The 22,545-nt window shown below is 38.1% G+C and overlaps 1 protein-coding gene and 1 pseudogene across 3 annotated transcripts in view; one reads left to right on the top strand and one right to left on the bottom strand.

Annotated features, from left to right (window-relative positions):
- Positions 1-22,545, bottom strand: part of TTBK2 (tau tubulin kinase 2) — a 121,231-nt gene that overhangs the window by 16,646 nt on the left and 82,040 nt on the right. For all 3 annotated transcript variants that reach the window (XM_010994961.3, XM_064485674.1, XM_031453230.2), the window contains 4 exons: positions 12,604-12,761; positions 6,332-6,548; positions 3,091-3,302; positions 517-1,105 (listed from right to left, as the gene is read on the bottom strand). In XM_010994961.3, coding sequence (XP_010993263.2) covers positions 517-1,105; positions 3,091-3,302; positions 6,332-6,548; positions 12,604-12,761 — 1,176 coding nt within the window. The remainder of the gene's footprint in view (positions 1-516; positions 1,106-3,090; positions 3,303-6,331; positions 6,549-12,603; positions 12,762-22,545) is intronic.
- Positions 17,937-18,599, top strand: LOC135321282 (rRNA-processing protein FCF1 homolog; annotated as a pseudogene).

Here is a 22,545-nt window from a genome sequence, read left to right as displayed (position 1 = left end):
CTTTATTTTACAAACAATGGCATCAAAGCTGGAAAACTACTATTTAAGGGGAATGTAAAATATGAGAAATTTCTGAGTGAAGGTTATGAAGGAGAAAGGACAAAAAGAATTAGACCTAGTAACAGTGTACGGTATAAAGTACAAACCATGAATGATTAAATATATGCCTTTCTCACCATATTTATAATATAGAGATCCAAAATCTCTAGAATTACAAATGTTTAAAAATCATATATATACACACACAGAGAATTCTTGTGATATAATTATACATGTCATTCTGAAATTAGGTTATAGTGACATTTCATGTATTAGGTTGCTATCCTGGCAGAAAACCTCACCTGTTGAGAAATTTTACCTTACCAGACAGACTGCAGACCTCAATCCAGACATCACTCCCTACACTCATTTGCCAAACTTAGGCCCCTGCTGAAGAATCTTAGTTGATCAACTATTAGTCCTTTCTTAAGAGCTTGCTGAGTGGATAACAGAAAATGACAGGAACAAATCACTCACCGCCGTGAGGGGTCCGTCCGCTTGGGCCTCCATTGGACTTGTGGGTGTCACTGCAATAAACTGACTCGCAGCTCCAGCCTGGAGTTCCAGCCTATCTGCATATTGTTCCGAAGCAGCAGTGCCAGGGCACTCCCTGGAAAGTGCTAAGATCACACCTGAGGTTTCATTCTTTAAATGATCATTTTCTGCCCAAGGACCCAATCGGAGCTTTTCATCTTGAGGTGATTCCTCTAGAACCTGAAGTACTTCGGGCTCTTCATCGGAAGGGCTTCCAGTTGTTTTATGGCCTAAAGCCTCATTTGTCCTAAAATCCCGAAGGTCCTGCTCCTTGTCCACAATCACCCATTCTTTGGAATCAACCTCCTGCTTGCAGGAGCTCAGGTTAACAGCTACAAATCCATTGCTGCCACCACCATCTGCCTGTTCAGGGGTGTTGGCAGACGCAGGCTTGGAAGCATCTGGAAGATATTCTTCATCATAGTGCCAGATGTGGTCAGTACGGGACACAGCAGGAATACAAGCCTTATGAAGCAGAGCAGGGAGAAGAGATTCCTTTCCTGCACTGGAATCTTTCTGCATTTTCTCCAAGCTTAAGAAAATGAATATAGGTTACTTAATTGTCCTAAAGAAATATTTATTATATATAAATAATATAACCTATAAGCATATAATCTATAAGCTCTATACGGAACTAATACTCATACACAGATAGAGAAAATATGGATAAAGCTTAAGGAGAGTTTCACAGGTTGATAATGTTCTTCTCCACCTGTCATAATCCCTGTTTTGGAAGATGAAGCCCATAGGGGGAAGGTGTCTCTCCTGCCCAGCCTAACAAAGGCCTAACCAGGTTACCAGGTTGACTTGTGTGACCCATTTCACCTTTGCTTTGCCACTTCAGTCCTACTGCCCTCTGCTCTCTGCTCTGAGGCACTGAGGAACAACTTATCCAAGGGACTTCTGCCTCACAAAGGAAGCTAATATACACCAGGCAAATACTTTCTGCATTTGTTTTGTCTTCAGAGAGGTGTGTAAATGTATACTCATTCAAGAAAACTCCTCCAAAGGCAGAGCTTTTAAGATGAGAAGGTACTGTACCTGTTCAACCACACCCAGCCTACTTTGCACAAAGAGCTCCACATAGGTGGTAGGAGGTGGTCTCGGTGGTTAGGGGGAAGCTTCAGGATGTATTTTCAGTTTTGCTGGATTAAAAGGCAGTTGATATCGTATATAAATCCCTATGCGGGGCAGGCAATAATATTACTGGTGGTACTTCGCTACACTGGCTTCTGAGAACTGAGCTCATCTGCAGGGAAGCAGTTTAAGGAATACACTTGTTCCTCTAGTTAAGTCTGTAAATTAGGTGCTTCAATTCCATCAACTGCTCCCTATTCATTCTAGCTTCTGGCTTGAGTTCATTTTCTTTGAGTATTTCTGTTCTCAACTGTCCTACCTCTCAGCTCAGCTCTTCCTTCAGCATGGATTCTCTTTTTGGTTCCATTCTTTACTGTCAGACTAATTCTTCCCCAAACTAAGCTTTTACCCCTATAACACTTAATATTCATTCCCAATCTAATGCACAACTGAAAATGTTTAAACACTGCCCAAACCCCAGTCCATCCTTTTGATCATATCAACATGGAGACACAAGCTTACATCACATAACTGCAGAACTGAATGATTACCATGTGAGGAAGAATACATGGCTATGTAGTACTGTTTTGGAAGCTAGATTGGACGAAGCCAGAATTGTCTTCAGACACAGTAACTACTATGTTAGTCAAATATATGGTCCTTCTAACCTCATATTTAATTGCCCATAGTAGCCACCAGGGATGTACACTGAAAGATGTGACTATTATTAAAGTCACTCAGGTCTTAATATTATTAAAGCTTTCTATAATTCATAAATATATCTCAACTTCTTTTTAAAGTTTCACTTCAGTCTTCTGTTATCAAAGTTAGAGACCATGAACTACTGTTGATACCTATGCATAGCTCTCTCAAGTTCCACCTTTCCTTCTTTTGAAGTAGATCGCTGAGCTCTCTAACGTTTCATCTTTCCTTCTTTATAGGTAGAATGATAAACATTGACGTCTGTTTTTCCTGCAGCACTTATTCATTGAAGGTCTTCATTAAATTGAACTACTTATCACTTGTATATGAATTACTTTTTTCCCTGCTTCATGTATCCCCCCTTCTTCTTGCATAATGCCACCTTTATCATGCCCTCTCTAATGCTACACTGCATCTTCTCCATTCCAATAAAAGAGATCTTCCAAACAAAATCACTTCAAAATGTTCACTTAACTTGTACCTAGTGTTATGAAGTTACCAGTTCCCACTGCTCAGCTCCCAAAGCCAAAGGCTCTATGTTACAGAACTTGGAACAGTATTAGAAGACAAGTCACATTAAGAGTGAGGACGATAATTAAAAACATGGATGAAGATGGCAGCTTTATCAAATCAGTGCTACAAAAATGTAAGAATTCCTTACTTAAAAGACTTTACGTAACAGAAATATAGTAATAATAGTATCTTAGTTGCTTTAAAAAAAAAAAAACTATTTTATACCAGGTCTCAAGAAACTTGTCGGTATCTGGCTTTGGCTCCAGCGCCAGACGTTTCTCCAGCTCAAAGCTGTGGATGGAACGTAACTTTCGCACCAATGGAACATCTCTGTCTGGCTGAGTAATCTCTGAGCAGACACGAATTGGCGAACCAAGGCTTGGAGCATTCAGAATACCATTTGCATGACCGTGGCTGTTTTCCTCTTCAGTAGCAGCCTAGACAAAACATAAAAGAAAACCATGCAAAACATTCCAGTTACTATACATAGTAGGACTCACTGAAGTCTCTCAAAATAATACAAGCAAACGATGAGAATGATTTTTCTGAAGATTAGGATATTTTAGCTAGTTTAATTCATAATATACTTGTCTGTTAAACCTTTATTAAATAAATTTTCTTTATTCTCAGTTTCAGTATTTTTAATTTTTTATATTTTGATTGAAAGATAAACAGACCAGAAACATTTAACTACAGTGGCTTTCCATATTATGTTTAACTAGATGCTTGCAGAAGCCTATTCCACTAAACTAATATGAAAATCTGGAGAGGATGTTCTCTTTGAGATATAAGTGGTCTTATAAGAGGCAGGAGAGGTCGCCAAGCCTGAATACTCTGACTCATTCCCTCTCTAAAACACAAACAACAAGAAAACTAGAGCTAGAACAGTAAGGAGCTGGGTAGAGCAGAAGGAGGCTGAGCCTGAGCAGCCCAGAGGGGTGGGGCTGCCTAAGGACAGATGCCTAGAGCAGAACAATTATTAGGAAAATTAAGTCTTACAACAGCAGTAGGGTGAGGGAGGGCAGTCTGAGAGATCTGTTCTGATTAGAGACCCTCAAGAAGATGCCCAATTGGACTTAAATTGGGGGTACACTCTGGCTACTAGCAGAAGCAGAAGATAATCTTCTCTGAAGAAAGGTTTCCCCAGTCCCCAGTTTAGGTCTACAGGATTTACATCAATTATTAATCAATGAGTACAACACTAAAGATAGTCAAACATATCAGAAGGCATGCCTCCATCACGAAGAGTCAGTGTAGAAATTATTATAATAATTTAAAATAAATTTTTGTAACTCCCAAAGACATCAAATATCAAATTTGTTCAGGTACAGGATCTAGAACAGCTATGCATAAAATGCTTAAATAAATAAAGGTCATTATCACAAAGATCAACAAAGGATTACTTGGAATTAACTGATGAATTTAATATAAATAATCAATTAAGTTGTTAAACAGAAAATTAGCCATAAAAGGCCAAAGTTATAAACTCATGAAAAAGATGTAGCAAAAGAAATTACCTAGAACGAAGCACAGCAAGAAAAAAATATGAAAAATGATATTAAGTGATATGACAGAATAAAAAGATCTAATATATGTTTATTTAATTGGTGCTCCAAAAACAAAGAACAGAAATGAAGAGGTGGCAATATTTAGGTAGAGAATGGCTGTTTATTTCCCAATACTGATAAAAAATTGTGACTCAAAGATTTAGGAAATGTAAGATATCCCAAGCAGGATGAAAAGAAACATGCACACGCCTAGACCCACTGTAGTTAAAATTCAGAATACCAAAGACAAGGAGAAAAGCTACAAAGTAGCTGGGAAATGATTATCTACAAAACAAACAAACAAACAAACAAACAGAAAACCCGCCAAAAAAACAAGTCCTCTTAACACTAATAATTGAAGACAGAAGAAAAATAGCTGTCAATCAAAAATGTTGAATTCAGCATAAAGTATTTTTTAAAAAGTAAGGCTGAAATACATTTGCAACTAAGTGAAAATGGAAGGAGTCCTCTATCAAAAGATGTTAACTAAAGAAAACTTCTCAAGGGAGTATTTCAGAAAGAAAAATGAGTCCAGGTCTTCCAAAATTGTAAGGAAATGGTAAACATCGATGAAAAATCTATATAAACATTACTTGTATAAAAGAACACCACCACTAGTAATCTATGTATTTTTTTAATAGGAAGGAATTAAAAAATAGAAGATAACTAAATAAAGATTAATGATAACATGTGAAAGACAGAAAACTAAAGTAATTAAGGCCTATGTCAACTATCATTTCACTCTGTCACATACACAAGCACCCATATGGGCTGACTACTGAGAATGTCTCAAGAGACTTTTACTATCAGAACAGTTTGCTCCTGGTGCCATAAAGACAGCCATAGTTGACATCACAAAAATCAGACACTGACTTCTTAACTACTTTCCATTATTTATTCCTGATTACTATGGGTCCAGATAGTGCTTATTCAACAGCCAGACCACAGGGCAGCATATCACATCTATGCAGAGAATGTTTATGCAAATGACTCTCTGACTCTCATGATTCAAAGTATATACTGTTAATTTTTTTAACTATATAGTTTAACAATATAGTATATATTGTCCAAAGATAGGCCAAGCTCCTCAGAAGTAATCACAGAAAATTCTTTTCAAGATATCTTTCCCATTCATAAAGTGGGGCTAGCCAACTTTAAATCATGTTAACAGATACGAGCCAGCAGTCTTATTTTACACCAATAAATTTAATCTCCCTCCCAGCTAAACTTATAAAAGCATAGGAAGCAACAAAAACTGATTTGTAATTCATTGCCCTTCCATGCCATTTATCTGCATTTTATCTTCCAAGAAAATGGAAATGACAGGAAACAGTAAGATCAAAGAGAAATTTGGTATGATCTACCCCAAGATTATTCAAAACCATTTGATTCAGAAATCGTAGTCTCTCCCCATACTTACAAGTGGCCCTGCTTACAATCCTAATGAAGAAAAAATCATGTTACTTACTCAACATCCACTTTATCAGCTCATGACCAGTTTGATGCTTTCCACTTCCAACCCTCATTTTCCTACCTCCACTGGAGACAGTTTTCACAATGAGTAACCCCAGAGCTCCACTATCTACCCTAAGGAAGGAGCCCAGAGTCTTGACACTTTATTTGGAAAGACAGTTAACTTCTGTTCTTCAGGTGTCTCTTGGTCTCAGCATCTGGTTATTTTTTTTAAACTACCTTCTTCTTTTCCACAAAATACAAGATGAAGATTAACTTTTGGTGTCCATTCCTGAGTGTTATGGGCAAAATTAGCCAAAATGTTGTTATTACAAATATGTAAGTAACTAGCAATACAACGTTCTACTTCTCATTCAAAACTGAGAATCATGATACTTTGCTACACCAATAGGAGAAAAATCATAAGCACATAGAGAGCTATCACTTACTATGCAAGAAATACACACCTTACAAATCCCAAGCTTTATCTTATTTCTGTTGGCATCCATCTCTTCCCAGACATCCTTCTCCTGGGGACGAGGGTGTCCCAGAGATCCAGGCAATTTATCTGGTGACACACCAACAGGGATGCCATTTTCCCCATCACTAAGCTGTTCATCTGGAAACACTTCATCTGTATTTTCTCGAAGCAAGTCTCCTGGGATGGGCGTGGCATTGGCAATTCTGAAAATGAGGGGTTAAAAAACCAGAATCAAAAATTACTAGGAGACTATCCTATGTTTTGTTTCTGGGTTTAAAATGATGAAGCCTATACATAATTAAGGGAGTAAAACAAAACAAAAACCTCGGAAACTTAGGGCATGCCAATTCTGCAAAATTAAACTACATTTTGATTAACAGAATTTTCAAGCTGATTTAAAAATACAAATTCTGATGTAACAACTCACTGATTTAAGGGGGTGGGAAGGGATAAATTGGTAGTTTGAGATTTGCAGATACTAACTATTATCTATAAAATAGGTTAACAAGTTTATACTGTATAGCACAGTGAACAATATTCAATATCTTGTAGTAACCTATAATGAAAAAGAATCTGAAGACAAATATATGTATGTGTATGTATGACTGAAACATTATGCTGTACACTAGAAACTGACACAACATTGTAAGCTGATTATATACTTCAATAAAAGAGAAAAAAAATTTTAAACTCACTGATTTAATAATCATTTTAAAAGTTAGAAACATTTTGTCTATTTTCCAAGAAGTCTGTGAATTTTAGTATTTTCTATTCTTTACCCATTTTTCTTAGAGAACAAACACTATAAACAGAAAAATGTGTCATAGTGATTTAAGCAGGTATCAGATCAATCAGTTATGTTATTTCAATAGTGTGAAATACGCATTTGCTTTTTCATTTACAGACTTTCTACTAAGTACCTACTTAAAAGCAAGGCCCTGGGGACACAGAGGAGAAAGGATAGTCTTGCCTTCTAGGGGAAACTAGAAATTCTGCAATTATACAGTTCACATGGTTCTTTATGAAATGACCAGGAACAAAGTAGGAAGTATTAATTAGCACTTGTCTGTGCATTCTTTCAAAGTAATTTCATGTCCTATTCCCATGGTTGGTCACCTCTCCCTTGGACTTCTCACCCATGAGGGACTTTTCTAGTTGTCAGTTACCACTCACTAAGTGACCAGGCCCCTGCCAGTGCTGATGTTCTGTAATTCACTCCACACACTAGTTTGTTTGTTTTTTTGAACATTGCTGACTGAACACATTTAGCACACAATGAAACCTTTTCTTAGAGTGATCTGCACCATCTAAAAGTAGAAAAATACAGTCTTCAGTAGATTATGACAACACATATAATTATTATGAAAACAGGCATCTTCTCAGGGAACTCTAAGGGCAATGGTTACACCTTGGCCCAGGTGTCATATATACGTCATGCTGTGAGAACAAAGATCAGTGATTTGTCAGGGACTTGTTCCACCTGATTTGATGACCTTCACTACCACCCCTCTCTACTGGGGTCAGTGCTAATCTGGAAAATCTCTGATAATGGGTCCCAGGAAAAAACCTTTTGTAAAGTACTCACTGTAGGTCTGACCCTGGGAACACAGTGAAAGGTAGTTTGGCCTAAAACACTTCAAATGAAAGGATTTATTATAAAAGTAATTCAAGTTCATGAACAGACTACTAAAGAGATACATTTTTCAGTTGTAAGTTCAATATAATTGGTTTACTGATGGGAGGAATTACAATGGACACTAACATATACGTGCTATGTGGTAACTTAAATGTTTATTGAAAGAATTCCCTCTATTCCTGAGGAAAGGAAATGGCAAAAGGAGGGATTCTGAATTCAGGAAGCTCAGTCTAACAGCCCCACATTTCTTCCCCCGTTTTAATCACTCAGTGTTCTTCCAAATCCTTTTTTCCCTATGCCTAGTTACTAGTCTGCTTCTTTCCAATTACCCTGATTCCTTGGCGCTCCCTTCTTCCACCCCTCAGGAGACAAACCACACCTCCACCTGTGAAACTGACTATTTTTACTCTACCCAAGTTTCCCTCTTACAGCGTGTTCTTCAGTATAATACCACACACTTTAAGGGACACTTCCATCTTCTCCACACAGGCTCTCTCCCACATGACTCAGGTTTCTCTCTGCATTTATTCCTAGTTTCATTCCTTACTTAATTACTATTTTCTTCCTTCTCCTATAACTCTGATCCAAATCTGGAGTTTGAGATATGGAAAGGAAGAACTCTTTCCCAGGAATAAGAATGAGCGAGAAAGATATATGTGAGAATATTATTAGCATATGGTCTGTTTACAGGCAAGGTATAAATTACAGAAGCAGATTAGGGAAAAGAAAAAAAATTAAGGAGATATATGGAAGAACTGGATGGATGTCAAGAGTCACAATAAGACCGGACATCCTTTCCATATGCCCTTCCCCAACATCTAAGGCAGGGGCCAGCAAACTAGGGCCTGTGAGCCCAATCTGGCCTGCTCACTTGTTTCTGCAAAAAAAAGTGTATGGTACACAGGCATGCTCATTCATTTGCATACTGCCTATGGCTTCTTTAGTACTATAGTGGCAATGGCAGTGGTGACAGACAGCAGAGCCCATAAATTTCTATCTGGCCCTTAGTAAACAGTTAAGGTTTGCTGATTCTTACCTTCTCCTGAACTTACTTTCTGGGACATAAATTATCATTTTTTTTCTTTAACACTCATTCTGTAGGGCTTTCCAGGTATTCTACCATATCATTTTCAAACAGAGATAACTCAGAGGTCAGTAAACTTTTTCTCAAAGGGCCAGTTAGTAACTGGTAGGTTTGTGGGCCTGATAGTTCACAGGCAAGATGGATGCTACAATTAGTAGGCAAACATGATGAAAAATAAGTTTATTCGAATAGCCTCAAAATATCTTCCCACAAGATACTTACTACTTACAAAGGGAAAAAAATAGTAACTTTACAATGGAGAAATCTAATACCACCTTAACCAGATTATCAACATTAATATCACTGTTAGTAAAATATATTGACATTATGTACCTCCTTATTTAATGCCGTCAGTTTTCCTCTGATCTTGGCTTTAAATGTATCCCACAGATTCCAATATGCAGTTTTTAAATTATCATTATTTTTCTTATAACTTCAGTTTGTATTTTCCTTCTCACTGAAGAGTAGTTTAATAGAAGGTTTTTAAGTTTCCAGGTGGAAGGGCCTTTAATATTTTTGTTCTTTGTTAGTTATTTCTAGCTCAAGTGCAGTGTGATCAGATAGTATAATATTTCTACCTTATAGAACTATTTATATATTTCTTGGTGACCTAACAAATGGTCAATTTTTGTAAATGTTCCAGGAGCACTTGAGCAGAAGGTGCAATCTCTATTACAAGAGTGTAGATATTGAAAAATATGCCTAAGATCTACCTTATTGATCACACTGTTTGTCTTCTATTTCTTATTCTTTGTTTACTAGAACTGAGTTATATATTAAAATCTCCAATTACTAGTGTGTTTCTTTATTTCCCTGAATCTCCCACAGTTGCTGCTTGCTAAAGATGACTGCTGTGATTCTGGTGACTAAACATTAATAAACACTAGTCCCACATGCAAACTGCGGCACTTAGCATTAAAAAGTACCCTTCCATCTTTCTAAGTTTAAATGCTTTTTTCAGCTTGACTTCTACATTGTCTGGTATCAAGATCATTATTCTCTTCTGCTTCCAATTTTCTGGTACATCGTTGTCCAACCCTTTCAGAAACTTTTTTTTTTTCAGGTGTATCTCTTATATGTAACATGTGCATACAGTTACATAAACCAAACTAAAAATCCTTTTCTTTTAATAAATATGCCCATGCATATTTACTGCTATGACTGATATGTTTGGTTTTAACTCTGTTACAGTATTTTATAATTATAGTTCTCTTTTCTTATAGGTAATTAAATTTATATCCCCTTTTCTTCCCCTGTAATTATTAATTTACTACCTTTCAGCTCCAGATTCATCCTTTTTACCTATTCTGTGAAAGTGGATCTGTGCCCTTTAAATCTTTTTCCAGCTGGCACTGGAGAGACAGGAGGAGGAAAGAGTTTTGCTTTAGGTTCCAGTGTGCAGCCTGGCAAGCTTCTCCAGCATGTGTGGCTTTCCCTAGCAGCTGTCTCCTGCAGTACACAGACAGCAGCAACCAATATCTTCCTAGAGCAACCCCCACTAACCAGAAGTTTTGGAGCAGAGTGACTCTACTTAGATACCTCCAGTAGATCACTTTCTCTAGCACCCCCTAGGAGAGATTTCCATCAAGTTCCAGAGAACAGATTTTCAGCATATTCTACCAGAGTGGCATTAGAAGGACTTCCTTGACATCCAAAGAGCGAGGGCATACCCTCTCCAACAAGGTCAGAACTCAGCCCTGGGGTGGGGGCTGGGGGAGCTCCTCTCTGGATGCTTAATCTCAGCCCCAGGAGTAGGAATTGCATTTTCTATTTACTATTCCTCTACTCTTTACAGTTCTCTCTACTTCAGTCCCATGTTATTCCAATGTCATATTATAGGTAATAATTCTTCGCATCATCTCTCCCTGTTCAAATTACTACGTTGTTTCTCTTGCCTGATTGAACCCAAACAGATCCATGTTTTTATTCCTTCACCACTCAACTGACAAAGGGCATTTCTCTCTTTCTTTTTGTCTTTTTTTCTTCCTTAGAAGTTAAGTGTTTTGAATCATGCATGTTTTTACCTCCCTGTAGTTCATGATCTGATCCACCTGGACACTTTTTAATATTTTCATTCTTTGGATGGGTTTAGTCTTTCTGGTGTTGGTTTAAGATCAACCATAAGTCTCATTGCTAACTCTCCTCTTCCCCAGTTTTTACTGATCTGCCTTGAGTAAGCCTTGTGGCAGGGTTTGGTGAGGCAGGAGCATAAGAGATATTACACAAGGCCTTAGTGTTTTGTTTTTCTCTGTTTACTTGCTGTTATTTTGAATTGGGTACTCTTTGTCTTCAAATTATGCTGAGGACAGTTTTTTGTGTAGTTTTATTTTTCCTTTCTTGTTATTTTTGTCTTATTTTAGGAAAAAACATTGGGAGATGGAAACTTAAAATGTCTTCATTGACTTCAGCTACCTGAAGTCCTGGATTTTTCAAGTTTGAGACTTATTTCTAACAACAATCAAAGGAGAAGAAAGACAAAAGCAGAAAAACAAGAATCAAAATTTCTACATAGGCTCCAGCTCTGTCACTAATGTTTATATAAAGCTGGATGATTCACTCAGCATTAGGATTATTTCCTCATTTGTAAAATGGGGTGGCTGGAGTAGGGCGGCAGGTCCCAATCTCAGATATGCATGAGAAACAGCTGATGCATATGGACTTCTGTCCCACACCCCTAGACATTCTGATTCAGTAGGTCTGGGGTGAATCCTATGAATGGATATTTTAAACAAACATCTGTGGTGATTCTATTGTAGCTAGTCAGGGACTCACATTTAAGAACTCTTAGACTAGCCAATCAGGAATATCTCTCCAATTATATAAGTCCATGTAAGCTTTTCTGATTCAATAAGCTCCAGTTATCCCATCTCATTATAAAAACAAAGAAATGGATTAGAAATTAAATGTCCCAATTAGCTCATTATATGATGATTTTTTCCCCTATTTACTTTTTCTTTAATCAAACTGTTTAAACTAACCAGAGCAGGTGAAAAAAAAAAGGTCAGAAGGAAAAAAAAAAGAGAGAGACAATCCCCCCCAAAATTAAAAAATAAAATAGAAAGCATATAAAGGGGAAAAACCTAAAACCAAGAAGATGGCAACACACTAACCTCCTCCTAATACACTTTGAAAATGAAATCACTTTCCTAAGAGGAACAAGCTATGTGTTTTGCTCCCACTAATCTTAAGCACAGTATAGTTACAGTTGTGGTTTGTTCTTCCCAGGGTCTCATATATTCTTCAGTAGTAAATGTAACAAAAGCCCCTTCTCATTTTGAAGAAAACCCACTGTAAATTTGACATCAATAAGTCACACAATCTCTAAGCTCCCAGTTCACGGTATAATCTGGAAGTACTTTCTAAGAAAAGTAAATCTAAACAAATATATGCACAAAAGCAATGTTAACTGAAGGAAATCCACAGGCATCCCCGTATCTTAGCATTTGATCATCTAAGGGAATCTGGATGAAATAAAGACATTTCCGGTAATACAGTGCATCCAGGAAAGACCCTGCTGAACCATCTGTTTAGGACATACCCGATTGCCGCAGGGGTCAAGCGGGTGTGCAACTGAGGGGTGGTAGAAGTGGTGGTGGTTGTGAGGGAGCCATCAGTTCCAGTCTTCTCCCAGTCGAAAGGCTCACTCTCAATTACTCCAAAGGTCTTGATGCTGTTGTCAAACACGGATGTAAGAAGCTAAACCACAAAAGGAATAAACTAGAGTAAGTCAACAGTAAACACAGTGACTTTATTCTATAAGAATGCACACCCCAGACTCTTACTTTAGTAGTGCAATTTTTTTTAAAAAAACCTGATGATACACATAGGTGAATCTGAATGAGGACTATATACGAATGATGATATTCAATTAATACTGATTTTTTCTCAGTTGAGGTACTGGTTTGTAGTATGTAAGATAATGTATTTGTTCTTGGAAGATAAAAAAATGAAGTGTCACATCTAAAACCTAGTTTCTAAAACAAACAAACAAAAAAACAAACCTACTTTCTGATAGTCTGGCAAAAGAAAATGTGTGTTGTAGTATATGTGTGCATTCAGTTTCAACCACCTATGAGATCCTTTTTTTTTTTTCTTTTTGGTCTAAAAGGGGGATTTTTATATGGTTCAATTTAAATAAGATGACCAGTATTAACAGTTGATATATCCAGGTTAAGGGATAAATGGAAATTCACTGTGCTTTCTTCAAATTTTTTTGTGGGTCTGAAAAATTCTTAAACTGTGTATGTGCATACACACAAATATCAAAAAGAAATCTGCCCTATTATTTGATTTGTATTATATAAATTTCATTTTTTGCCTTTAAATTCCAGAAGTGAGGTGTTATCTTAGAAAGATCTCACAAAGATCTCCCTTTACTATTTGACAGTATGCAATATCTTCAATTTTATGATTAAAACTGGATTAAAATCTCATCATCTCTCTTACTCTGTTATCCTAAGAGATTCATCTTACACATTTCCCAACCCAGACCTGAAATCAGCACTTCTTCATTGGAGGATTTTATGAAGGCCTGCTTCAGGCTTTAAAAAGATTACTCTGGCTATGACGTGGAGAACAGATGCCACCAACAGGGAGGGTGATGGGGGTGCTATGAACAGAGGACCAGTGAGGAGACTAGTCGGGGAGCAGCACCACACCTTTTCTCATACCTTGTTACATGCAGTTCTTCCATCTGGCTGTTTCTGAGTTATATCCTTTGCAATAAACTGGTAATCTAGTGAGAACACTGGTTTCCCAAGGCCTGTGAGCCACTGCAGTAAATTAATCAAACCTAAGAAGGTAGTCGTGGGAACCTCTAATTTTTAGGCAGTTGGTCACAAGCAGCGGGGACAACCAGGACTTAGGAATGTATCTGAAGTAGAGGGCAGTCTTGTGGGAATGAGTCCTTAACCCGCGGAATCTGATGCTATCTATCTCTGGGTAGATAGTGTCAGAATTTAGTTGAATTGTAGGAACCCAGCTGGTGTCAGAGAACTGCTTGGTGGTGTGGGGAAAAAAAACAAACAGGACGGAATTATGGCTGCAGAACCCTTCAACAGTACTCTAAAAACAACTCCAGAAAAAATGTTTATTTGTCATAATATTTAAAGATTCACATGGCCTTACCTTTTGTTTGAGTCCGGAAGAAAAAATAATAAATGTAGAAAAGGAAACTAAAAAGCTAAAAGAAATTGTAAAAGGCATAGTTATAAAACCTGGAAATTCTCACTTTAGTCATATTTTTGTTAATGTTAAGTTATCCACGTTATAACTTAAGACTTCCCCAAATTGTCAGAGGTTGAGGGCTGTAGAAAATATAAAGGAGGTAAGGAAAATACACTGAAACTCCACACATGAGAATTGAAGAGGCAAACCTTAGACTGCTCTCCCGACTCTGGAAAGAAAGGCTCTCATAGGTTCTCACAGAGAGAGATGCTTGTCTCCCTACCCATGAGGCAGCATCTGCCTCGCTGTGTGAGCAATCAGACTGCTGCTGCTAAATGCTCTGCCCATACTGGGTGGCAATAGGGACGATCCTAAACAGCTTTTATTGCCAGATGTCCTTTTATCATAGAGTTCTTTTCTTACATTTATCATAGTATTGAATGTCTCAGAAAATGTAGCATATGCCATTGGGCCCCAAATAAGAAACAGTTACTATGATGGTGATACTTGAGACCAGCAGGAGACAGAAGGATGGAGGGCACAGAACAAAAGAAACAGAAGGAAAGCTAAAAGCACTGAAGCGCTAAAGGCACCCTACTGGGAACAAGCAGCCAGACGAATTAGAGCTCTGCAGACACTTTAAAGAGTAGAATATTTTTATTGTAGCCAAATAATTTTCCAATTCAGGACCAGGGTGGCTCTAAATCCTAAACTTCAATATTCTGGGATAGCAGAAACAGGATGAGTCAGGGACTTTTTTTTTTTTGTAACTGAATTCATTATATCACATTTGGCTAAAATAAATAATAAAACCAGAAAACTCAATTCAGTTACTCTTTCAAATAGATCTGAGAACAACATAAGTCATTCACCTTAGAAATCATATATATAGATACAGACACATACATATGTATGTGTAAATAAATAAAACTTGCGGTCCTCATCATTTTTTATACCCCAATACCCCTGAGGATTAAAACACTTTCCAATCAGAACAGGAGCTCACTGTGCAGTAATTCACAAACTGAAAAGGGGGCAGAGCAAAATCTGAAAAAATCTTCCAGATGATTCTGCCACTTCCTCTTGGAAGACATGATTCATATCTCTGCATTGAGGATGACTAGTATATATCAAACTTCTTTACTTCTTTTATTTAATAATATATTCTTAGAAAATACAAACTCCTCTAAAGACTCCAGGTTTCTCAAATTAGGGTAACATGCACCTCCAGGGGATGCAGCCACATGCTGAAGAGAGTTTAAAGTCACCTGATAAATGTGGCACAGCTTCCTAGACTCAGAGGCAAGACACTGAATGTGATATTTTATAATAAGATGAACACAAAGAAGTTAGAGAGCAAAATTCATAGGAGCATTTAGGATAAATCAAGAGAATGCAAAACAGTTTTGGACTTATGGCTGACACTTTAAGACTGCTCCCAGACCTCCTGAGAAACATGCTCATACTCTACCACACTAGGAGAAACTGGTTAAACAGTATGAAAAGCACCAGAAGCATATCATCATCGGGAAGATCAATCTTCCTTGAATGGAAGTAAGGAAGTGAAGAGGGAGGGAGACTCGGGGTAGGGGGGCGCAGGGAAGGAGAAAAGACGAAGGAGGACCTGAGAAAAGTCTGCACAGGCAACAATGCGGTATTACTTTTTATATGGCTAGTGTTGTTCATTATTTGTGTCAATTTCCCTTCTACTTACACTTATGAATGAGAGGTAGTCTGTTTTTCTTAATTCCAATTCTAATGGGATACACAGTAAAATGATTTTTTAAAAGCAGTTTATTTAAAACACACATAAAAGTATGTAAAAATCAGGTACTATGTCTTGGTAATGAGACTCTGAATAATTTGATTTTCTACTTTTCTGTAACTTCCAAACTTCTATAATGCCTATGTATTATTACTTTTAATAATGAGAAAAAAATTAGCCAACAAAAATGCATTATCTAAAATGAATTAATGTATACATAAGCATGTGTAGTCCTCCACAGAAATGCCTGGTGCTAGCTCCTACCACCTGGTACACCCTTATTCTTTATGGCCATATCATCTGACATATACATAATGCCTTAGGGAAGCACTCTCTCTTATTCTTAGCACAAATGCAATCAATAGCTTTATCACATTTACCTCCATATGAAATCCCAGTTTGCCCTTCCAAAGAGAACGTAGACAAAGTTCAGTCTTTGCAAAAACAAGAATTATTTGTAATGTGATATTGAGAACTGAGAATCCTGATTCCTGAAATCTCAGTTAATAGATAGTAAATTAATGGATCAGTAAAGCACTTAACCACCAGAACACAATGGCAATGTTGGCTCGGCTGATGCAAAGATAGATTATTTATGGCAACACAAACTGCCTCACTTCAGTGATAAGTATATAAAATTGAAGAAAGGAACACACACGTTCTAGGTTCCCCTCCTCTTCCAGGGGATTTTTAGCACCACTGGTAAACGGGGAAAAATTGCACTGCACTCATCCTTTGGAAAACAGAACCAAAAAAAGAGAGATTATATAAAGACAATGAGTTAAAAAAGCTATTTTTACCATTTATATCAAGATACTAGGGCAACTCAGGGGTGCCCCTGGTCGGCTGCCCCAGCGGACCAGAGGCAGCATGAGGTAGCATGGTTGCTCAGCTGTGGAGCTGCCTGATGCCAATGTCATCTCTTTCAGGTGCTCATCAGCCCACAAGGTAAACTGGCAGTGTCTAAGCTTCTTAATGCCCCATAAAAAGCTAGTAGAAAAAGGTAAGCAACATCTTCTTTTTGCCTCAACAGGACAAAGCAGCATAAAGGAAAGAGAAGTTCCATTAACACAGAAGTAACGCTGAGTAGAATACAAAAACAAAGAATAGTGGGATAATTATGAACAAATGCAGATTCACTGAGGTGCGTGTAAACCTGCTTACGTTTTGCTTTACAATTTACAAAACATTCTCACAATTATCTCATTAAAATCATAACAACACTGTGGAGTAGGTATTTTCACCATTTCACAGACAAGAAAATAGGTTTCGAAAGGCCATACAAGCAGCATGCAGCAAAGCAACAATGGAAACAGGTCTTTTAAGTGCAGTGCTATTTCCACTACATAAGAGCTACAGCCAGTCCGCAGCTGTTGGGCTGCACCCTGCAGGCCTGCAAACCCAGACTTGAGATGGAAGAAAGAGTCCAGAGTCAGCAACAGAGACATCAACAATTTACTGGACAGGGGATCTTACACATCTGCAGCAAAAGGGTCTTGGAGCAACAACACCCCACTGTGTTGGCAGACAGCGGGCAGGACAAGGCAGCAATCTTTGCTACTCAGGGGAGGAGGAGGATACTGTTTATAGGGGGAACTGACCTCAGGTTGGCTCATCAGTTACCAGGGAAACCAGCAGCTGAGGCAAGTCCCTCACAGCCCCTCAGATTAATGACCATCACAAGGGAAGATATTTCCCTTTGAAAAACTAGCAGGTGGATGGTGAAAGAGCAGGGTCCGAGAAGGGTCGTTGTCAAACCACGTTTGAGACAGAGACTTAGGGAGTGGCCCTTGGTCAAATTTCCTCCACTTTCCCCTTGCTTATTTTCATTTGGATCTTAGCTCTTCAACTGCTTAGAGTGGTGCCTATTATGCTGTAGGGAGTGGGCAGAAAGAGTAAGAGGAACTGCATATTTGAGGGAAGAAGGGAAGGAAGTGGACAAAAGGAAAAGGACTCAAGAAGATGTAATGTATTTCCAGCTGTTGTAACTCTAAGATTTCTATTTCAAGGGGAAGCAAAAGAAAACCTGGAAGTATGCAATCATGAAGCGAATGCTTAGTCTCAGAAATCAGAGGCTCCTAACAGTTCTGTCAGTAAAGAAAAGGATAGATTAAAACCAAAAAAGAAAGAAAAGATCCCAGTGCACTCAAGGAAACAGAAGTCCCCCAACACCCTTCCTGCTTATTATTCCAATACAACACATAGCTGGGCCCACCTTACCACACCTTGGTTGATACCAACTTTATTAACTTTTCCATTAAAGACAAACTGAACTTAGTGCAGTCAGTGATGGAATCTGTATGCCAAGTGTATCCCTTGTATAACTGACTGTAATGGCTGAAATTGAGAAACTGAGGCAGAAGTTATTAAGTGGTTCTAAGGATCACCAAGGATCCGAGATCTGAATGATTACCATGCACACACAAAGGAACCTACACAGATGACTGCTGAGTGTTCAGCACAACTGTTACATTGTGGCCACATCTGACCAGTACCTTAAACAAAGAATCTGGAAGATCCCTGGAGTCCCCATCATGGACATTTCTAACTATAGGTACAACATTGAATGGATGCCAGATGATGATGGAGTCCCTTGGTTCTAATTCTTAAAAGACAAAGTTTCTCTGCCTTCCTTCGATCAACTTTCTCTTTTGCCAGTTCATTAAACATGCTATAGCATGAAAAACAAACAAACAAACAAACAAACAAACCAACAAACAAACTAGCAGTTGGAGCCGTTCTGGCCTAAGGATTAGCAGGGACTGGTCGAGCAGGGGATGTACAAAGAGCAAGAGAACAGCCATCCTGAGTGGCCTGACTGTACAGCAGGCAAGGCAAGAACAGTATAAAGTTGAAATTATCCTTCAAAGTCTCTTGAGATGCCCATAAAGTACAGGAAGGTATTGTACTAGGTGCAACACAGCTAGTTTTTCCTCTAGCATTGGGAGAGACTTCTATTTCTTCAGATGAATATGAATGAAGCTGCCTACATTTAGGGGTTATAATGCATCCCCCAAATTACTGTTCTTTTAAACATTATACTCATACTCAGTGCAGCCTGATTCTGGATGACTGGACTGGATGTTGTTAATGAGAGGACTGAGGGAACAGCAGATTCACAGGGCACTGCACCATCACCCACACCAAATAGCATGGCTAACTGAGCCAAAGGGCAGGCAGGATCACAGACACATTAAAATTGTTCCATCTCCTGCATACTGAATCCTGTAGCTGAATTTACCAGAGTCAAGTAAATATGGATGTTCTGTGACTCTTTTGTATTCTATAGTCACAAATACCCATTCACTGATTCAGACATATACTAAATGCCTACTATTCTGGGTGCTAGGAAGGCAAAGGTGAACAAAACACAGTCTTGTCTTCAGAGAATTTGCATTTAAAGAAGCAATAATCAGATTAAGCAGATTTAATTCAATTTGGGAAACTTTTATTAAATGCCTATCATTGTGCTAATTTCTTAAGAAAACAGATAAATGTGCAAGGTCCTGGCTCTAATGGAATTTATCTAGTAAGGAGACAAAGTACTGCTATAAGAGTTTAGGAAAAGCAATCACTCTGTCTGAAACGAATCAGAGGAGACTGTGGAGAAACTGGATCTGAGTTGGGCTTTCAGTTTCATAAGACAAGCAGTATAATGAAACACAGGCATTCCAAGCAAGGCAAGCATCAAGGGGTCCAATACAGCTGGATCACATAAGTACAACTGAGAATGAAAGGAGATCATTAAAGGGGGTAGAGCAAGAATTCATCCACTTCTCTCCATCCCCACTGCTTATGTCCAAGACCATCATCATTCCTTGCTTCCTGCCCACAAGGGAAGATGCGATCTCCTAGCCTCCCTTGTAGTTAGACCTGGGCCAACGGAAATGCGTTCTGTCACAAGGGTGTAGGCTAAAGTGTTTAGATCACTTCCAGGCCTGGTCTTACAAGCCCTAAGTGGTCATCCTTACTCTCCCGTCCCTTTCCCAATGGCTGTAAAGGCCGTAACATATATTAAAGACAGCAGCATCAGAATATGAGTGGAGACCGAATGTTCAAGTTACCACTTGAGAGATGCCTAAGAGAGCAGCCCAACTTAACTACACTGTTATATAGCAAAAAAATAGACCTTTGTGGTGTTAAGACACTGATTTTATAAATACTTCTTTCTTTTCAAGGCATAGCTCAGCCTCTCTCAACACCTTCCTAAGAGTCTCCAATTCTCCTCTGCCTCATTTGAATGCACACAACTGCAAAAGTAATCCTCTTCAAACACAAATTGGATCACCATGCTCCTGTTTATTAGACTTGCAAGGCTTCCTGTTGCATTTAGAATAAGATACAAACTCCTTAACGAGGCCTACAAGGCCCTGTATCACCTGGCCTCTGCCTTTCTTTCCAGTCTCATCTCAAACCACTTTCTCCCCTCATTTACCACGTTCTGGCCACTCATTTCTGTTCCTTCCTCACATCAGAGCCTATGTATATGTTCTCCCTTTTGCTTGTAACTGTCCTCCTCGTGTTTTTGCTCTTCATATGGCCAATACAGTCCCATTTTTAGGGCTTAGCTTAAATGGAAGCTTTAGAAAGAGACCTTCCCTGACCCCTTATTTTATAGGAGATCCCCACTGTTATTCTCTTGCTCAGCCTCTTGTTTGTTTGCTTCATGAGCAGCCCAGCTATGCCTTCTGAAAATGTATCCTCTCTAATGTTATTAGAGTCAGGGAATCTTAAAACAGCTCCAAGTCCCCCAAAGCAAAAGGCAAGCCTGCTGCATTCTGATGTAATAGCTGTATAAACGGACCCATTCCTCAACTTGGAAAGCATATTGACAAGACTAATGAAGCTGGATTGTTTCTGGATGTCCTCTCCAAATCCTCCGGTTTCAGCAACGCTGCGGCTGACACACACATTTCAGTTTCAGGCTCACCAACAGTGTGTGTGTTTATGGGTTTCACTAGTCTTCTCAACTTGCTAAATGATTCCTAACATAATCTGACACTCTAATAAAGAGACTTCTTGTGTTCTTACGCCAGGATCATGGGATCCTATTATTTACTGCGAATAATATTCATATAACTTTTTAGTTCTTTCACTACAATTTTATAAATCACTCATGTTGGTACTTAACAGTGCCTGCTGTGTTTGTGGCCACCTCTCCAAGGAAGTCATGACGGTAAACTAAAAAGAACTTGGGCCTTCTTGACTCAGTCAGAAATGGGTTCAGACACCACTTCCACCACCACTAGTTTTCACAGGCAACATGTCTAAACTAGTTCTCCGTAAGACAGGGATAATACGACAACCCAGGCATTACTGTGACACTGCTGTGTGTCATTATTGTGATAATAATGGGTAAAGGCACCAAGGGTTGTTCTTCACCCAGTCTGATGCTGCTGTCTTAGTTTCCTATTAACTAGTAATAGTGTCACCTACAAGTGGAGTCCTGTGGTAGAATTCAAGGTTGATAAGATTTTCCTAGGCACCCCTCAGAAATATCTCTTTCTCAAAACACTTTAAAAGGACTTATTTAAATTATAAGGTGGCAATAACAGGATTTAATGTTTTTATCACTATCTATATTTCTGAAAATGTTGGCCTGGCAAATTTTTTAAACTTTCAATTTGAAACACTTAAGTATTCATAGGAAATGGTAAAAACAGTACAAAGAAGTCCTCTTTACCCAGTTTGCCTCACTGGTAACATCTTAAATAATTAGAACACAGTATCAAAACCAGGAAATTGACATTAGTACAGTCCATACAAAGCTTATCACATTTTACCAGTTTTATGTGTTTGTGTGTATGTGTAGATCTATAAAGTTTTATCACCAGAGGAGATTCATGGACCAGCACTTGTCTCTTACACTTGCTATAATCTTTCAAAATCTAACAATAAAAACAATCCACAGGTTATGCATCTACAGATTCAACCAACTAGACCGAAAATATTTTTTAAATATCCAGAAAGTGCCAAAGGGCACAATTTGAATTTGCCACACACCAGCAACTATTTACATAGCATTCACATTGTATTAAGTATTATTAAGTACTCTAGAGATGATTTAAAGTATACAAAAGGATGCTTATCATGGGTCCTCAAGTCCCTTATATAAAATGGCATTATACACAAACATTAATAATTTACAAATATTAATAATGCCATTTTATATATTTTTGTTTTTTTAATTGAAGTACCATCAGTTACAATGTGTTGATTTCTGTTGTACAGCACAATGTCTCAGTCATGCATATACATACATTTATTCGTTTTTATATTCTTTGTCATTAAAGGTTATTACAAGATATTGAATATAGTTCCCTATGGTATGCAGCAGAAACTTTTTTAAAATCTGTTTTTATATACAGTGGCTAACATTCGTAAATTTCAAACTCTCAAATTTATCCCTTCCCACTCTCTTTCCCTAGTAACCATAAGATTGTTTACTATGTCTGAGAATCTGTTTCTGTTTTGTAGATGAGTTCATAGTGTCCTTTTTTTTTCTTTTTTAGATTCCACATATGAGTGATATCACATGGTATTTTTCTA

Source organism: Camelus dromedarius, chromosome 5 (assembly GCF_036321535.1).
Source record: "Camelus dromedarius isolate mCamDro1 chromosome 5, mCamDro1.pat, whole genome shotgun sequence".
NCBI lineage: Eukaryota > Metazoa > Chordata > Mammalia > Artiodactyla > Camelidae > Camelus > Camelus dromedarius.
The sequence above is the reverse complement of the archived record's forward strand: the minus strand, read 5'-3'. Positions and strand labels throughout refer to the sequence as shown.